At 35.3% G+C, this 4,990-nt stretch overlaps 1 protein-coding gene across 3 annotated transcripts; it reads right to left on the reverse strand.

Annotated features, from left to right (window-relative positions):
- Positions 1 to 206: 206 nt before the first annotated feature.
- LOC132643663 (probable serine/threonine-protein kinase PBL3) lies at positions 207 to 4,132 on the reverse strand. 3 transcript variants are annotated; one of them, XM_060360159.1, is made up of 7 exons: positions 3,837 to 4,130; positions 2,538 to 2,632; positions 2,093 to 2,418; positions 1,875 to 2,010; positions 1,344 to 1,480; positions 1,113 to 1,236; positions 207 to 789 (listed from the first exon to the last, which is right to left on the reverse strand). In XM_060360159.1, exons 2-7 carry the CDS (start codon positions 2,566 to 2,568, stop codon positions 410 to 412), a joined length of 1,134 nt encoding a protein of 377 aa, XP_060216142.1. In that variant the 5' UTR covers positions 2,569 to 2,632; positions 3,837 to 4,130; the 3' UTR covers positions 207 to 409. The 3 variants fall into 3 exon arrangements, with proteins under 3 accessions (XP_060216142.1, XP_060216141.1, XP_060216140.1); XM_060360158.1 differs by lacking the exon at positions 2,538 to 2,632 and having other exon boundaries at positions 1,344 to 1,477; positions 3,837 to 4,132; XM_060360157.1 differs by lacking the exon at positions 2,538 to 2,632 and having other exon boundaries at positions 3,837 to 4,129.
- Positions 4,133 to 4,990: the final 858 nt, after the last annotated feature.

A 4,990-nucleotide genomic window follows, 5' to 3' on the forward strand; every position in this document is an offset into this window, starting at 1 on the left:
CTTGTGATTCCTTAAACAAAAACCATATGAACTCCTACCAGGATTGCGTCTGGTGGCCCTTCTGTGTTACACTTGATGCTTCCTTCTTCGGACACTTTAACTATGATGCAACTACGTATTTACATCATTATTTCACGTATGCTTTCCCTTTTTGAGGAAGAAGACATTCTCTTTGAAACGACATAATTAACATAAGTACCAAGACATAGAGTACTAATTATAAGATTAAGATTTTAAATATGTACATTTAACATATTGCACTCAAGCACTATACTGATATTTGTCCTCCTCACCACTAAATAAGCAGGTAGGGAAACAACAAACAAATAAAGAAGAAAGAGACCACATATACATATATCTTCCTTAGAATATAATAGAATGTGGAAAATTTACATCTATCTTGAATGTGTCACACATCTCTCTTTTGAGGATGACTTATCTTGTCATTTGGTGCATTATTTGCCTCCCTAGTAATGTCCTTTGGTGATGGCAAAAGCTCTAGTGTGGCTAAGACCTCATCCATTGTTGGCCTAAGTTTTGGATCTACATGAAGGCACCGTAAGGCGAGGGCCGCTGCAGCCTGTGCACCTTTCTTCGAATACTGCCCTCCCAACCTTGTATCCATGATTCTCAGTACTCGTCTGCTATTGCTTAGGAAAGGTTTTGCCCATTCTACCAACGTTTCCTCCGCGCCCCCTGGGTTCTCCTCACCTGTAGCTCGTCTTCCTGATAGCAGCTCCAGTAGAACAACACCGAAACTATAAACATCATTCTTTGAAGTCAAGTGACCTGTCACAAATAATTGTGGGTTGAGTTGAGACAAGATATACAAGATCCAGACTAGGTTCAACATGGTTAAAAGTCCGAGTCATAGAAATCACAAGGCGAATAGTTTAATAAGAAATTGACATAAATAGCCGCTCACCAAAATAATAGCCAGCAAATGTAATATTTTTGTATATTAATGTATAATATACATAAAATATACATGTTTTATACATAATATTGTATATTTTTGTATATTTGGCTAGCGAATGTAATTGTTTTTAGCCAACCGGCAAAATGTGTCACTTGCCCTAGTTTAATGGACAAGGATTAGTTGACAAACGCACCTGTTGCGACATATTCTGGTGCAGCATAACCCCGAGTTCCTATGACCCTGGTTGAAACATGAGTTTTATCTCCATCAGGACCATCTCTTGCCAGGCCAAAATCTGATAATTTCGCATTAAACTCCTGCAGAAGTTCATGAAAAAGTTTTATTTGTGACTTTAAAGTTGGTGGTATGATTGAGATCAACAGTTTTCTGATGCTAATCAATATCTCAGACATAGAGATTGTACCGAATCAAGTAGAATGTTTGAAGCTTTGAGGTCCCGGTAGATCACATTAGCATCCAGACTGTGTAAGAAGGATAAACCTCGTGCAACATCTACTGCAACACGCATCCGTTTACCCCAAGTCATAAGCTGAACTCCTTCTGCACAAAAATTGAAAGACCACTAGTCTTGATCAGCAACTTTCATAAAAAATATATTATGCACTGACTTCAAATGTATCATCATGGCACTGGATGAAGCAATGCTATTTTCCACAAGAAACAATAGAATTATAATCTATGAGAACGAAAGCAAACAGGGAAGAAAAGCTGGAAAAAGATTTTCGAGTCCAGCTTAGATAGAGTTGGCTTTGTTGTACAAGCATTTGATGCAATGAACTGCTAATACTACTTCTGGAATATTAGTATTATCAATGCTTGAGAAAAAATGTTCTGCACTACTACACTAATAAAGTGTACAAAATCCTATGTAGATGACAAGAACAATGAAGGAAAATGATTATAAAGAATTCTGCAAATGAAGAGCTTGACTCACTTCTGAATAGATGATTTTCCAAGCTTCCTTTGGTCATATACTCATAAACAAGAAGCCTGTTATCAGATTCTACACAATGTCCAATCAACCTCACAAGATTTTCGTGGTGAAGCTGCCCTAAGTAGTTAACCTCAGCCTGCAGGTTTGATGAGGGACACAAAGTTATCACTGAGAAAAGCGTGATAAAGATATTTTCCGAAGGATTATGATGAACATACAAGCCATTCTCTATGCCCCTGGAAGCTTTCCGGCTTAAGTTTCTTGACAGCCACTACCATTCCTGTTCCTGGTTTGCAGGGCGCAAGCGTATTTTCATCTAGCCATCCTTTGAAGACATATCCAAATCCTCCCTCGCCAAGAAGACTATCAGCTCGAAAATTCCTCGTCGCATTTTTGAGGTCATTGAAGGTAAAGGACTTGAGATTGCTGGTGGCAGATAGATCACTTTTGCAAGATTTGAGATTCTTTCCGAAACTACCCTGGAGTGTTTGGCTAAAAGAATGACTTGATTCCTTTCTCTCATTGCCAGGGCCTGTTCTAGAATCTGAAATAACAAGTGTGAATAATAAGTAAGCAGATAGGAAACAGAACTCATCTTGCAAAATATGAAATGCTATGTAATATTCAATACAAAAGACGAACAAGTCATGGCACGAGTCATACATGCTTTCACAATGTTATGAATCTTATCCATGCCAATGCTTCTATTCGAGGACCAGGTCAGTTGAAAATAACCAGCTAAACAGGTTTTCCACAACCTAGAAAATTGGCTTTTAGTCAACCGAAAGCAATGGTAAAACACTGAAGAGCAAGATCACTTTGAAGAGCGTAAAGGAATTACTTAGGTAATTTTTTTGCCATAACATATCATTGCTCTCACTCACGTATTTGGAAAGGGATGCAATAGGTAAAATTCGCGAGTTTAATTCACTATAGTCCACGAGTCTACTTCAACAACACCAAACTAGATCAAATGCAAATACACACACAGAATTGGTAAAAAAAATTGCAGGATATCATTTTCGTTTGCTTAGAGTTTCCAATGTGGAACAGAACTTGTGATTGTGAAGGGGAAAAAAAGTAGACATTCACTCTCGAGTCTAAACTACACAAAGCTGCCAAAATCTCGGTAGCCAATCACTACAAAAAAGAACTGGAATTTGCTACCAACTTCGTCGCTAAATTGCTCGTAGTTAACAGAGTTTTCTTATAATTCGTTGCTAATCTGTTGCTAAATTGGATTAGCAACAGATTTTTCTGTTTAGCTACAAAAGTTTTCCATAGCTAACTCCGGTTTTTTGGTAGGGAATCAGCAGAACTTTGAAAAAGATAGTGAGGCTTGTTCAAATAATTGGATGGCACGCAGTGTTAAGAAGCAAATAGGAGAACAGCATACTGTAATTTGTTTTTCAGCCAACTAAATTCAGACTACTAAAAGATGATGGAATCCTAGAAGGGAAACACTGAAATCACCATACAGCAAATTGGGTAGTTCAGCAGTATTCTTTTACTCAAATGGAACTTAAAGACATCAAAATGGAAACTTTTATACACAGAGATCACTAACTGTTTATTACATCTTCCCTATTCTCAATAGTTAATATACATATTCTGAAGAATTATAAATCTTGTTCTAGACATAAGACATGAAAATACGCTCTTGAACATATTAGAGTTAATGATAAAATACACACATAAACTATCACTTATTCGCGAGTTTCACACCCTTAACTATCAGCTGTTCCCTTTTCCTTACCTGAACTATCATTGTTTTAATATATAGATGATCATAGTTTAGGAAAAAGGAACAACTGATAGTTGGCGTGTAAAACTCGTGAAAAAGTAATAATTCAGGTGCGTTTTTTACCATTATTTCAACATATTAGAGAAGCAATACAAATTTTGTACAAACTAGAGGTAAACATGAAAACACAAAGTTAATGGGAATGTGAGAATTTGTACCAGACAACAAGCTAGAAGAGGCATGAGCAAGCTTTACAGGTTTACCAATGCAAATCCCCATAATAAAAAAAATATCAAGATTCTCACTTTATAACTCACTTTGCTCTCAAAAAAAAAAAAAAAAAAAGGAAATCAAGAAAACAAAGAACGGGTAAAGGAAAATGAGGAGGAATAGTTGGAGAAAAAGGGTTGAAAATGTAGTATATACAAGAAAAGAAAAGTGAAGCCATTGATATTTGTTTTTGCTAGGAGGGAAGAGAGAGTTCATTTTGGTCTTCAGTCAAGAATGAAGAAAATCTTCATTGAAAATGTTGTCACTTAATCGTATGGTCATATGTGGGGTCCATGTTGGCCACACCCACTATGTCGTAGGGGTGAAGTATTAAACTCTACCATCAGAAATTTTGACTAATCAAGGCTATCAGGGTTGCAATTTTCAACGGGTTGACCAAATCAATTAAATGGCTTGATGGTCAAACTAATTATGAATTTGGACACAGACTCTTCATTTTTTTTAATTAAAAAATTACATATTTAAAAACTACATAAAAAATACTATAAATCAAAACAGTTAACAATTCAAAATATTTAGAAAGTATTTGAAAAAAATTGTGGTCTAAGAAAATATCTTTTGACTATTGAAAGAGTAACTAAGACAAATAAATTAAAATGAAAAAAAAAAGTAAAAAACATTTTAGTATATTATACAAATATTTAATTAAAGACTATAAGATTAAAAATAATTTTAAATTTCGTGTCTAATTAAACTGAAATACTTTGATTAAAATTAGATAGAATATCCATTCTCCGGAAAAAACTTAACTTATAAAGTTAAATTATTTAATTCAATATAGCACCGATAAAGGTAGAATAATTTCAATGGTCTTTTTTGTTTCATATAGCCACCCGAGTTCACTCTTCCCATAATTTGGATGAATAAGTTTAGCTTCTCTGAAGCAAGATTTGAGAAAATTTTCAATAAGAATTCTATCCGAAATTGTGCCTTCCAAGCATATTATTGTGTTTCCCATAATAACATGGCTGGGCATAAATACCGAAAATCGAAAAACCGAACCGAAACTTCAACAAACCGAACCGAACCGAACTAGTTTGGTTCGGTGTTTGGTGTCTATCGTCAAAAAACCAAAACCGAA

The sequence above is a fragment of the Lycium barbarum genome, chromosome 6, assembly GCF_019175385.1.
Source record: "Lycium barbarum isolate Lr01 chromosome 6, ASM1917538v2, whole genome shotgun sequence".
Taxonomy (NCBI): Eukaryota; Viridiplantae; Streptophyta; class Magnoliopsida; order Solanales; family Solanaceae; genus Lycium; species Lycium barbarum.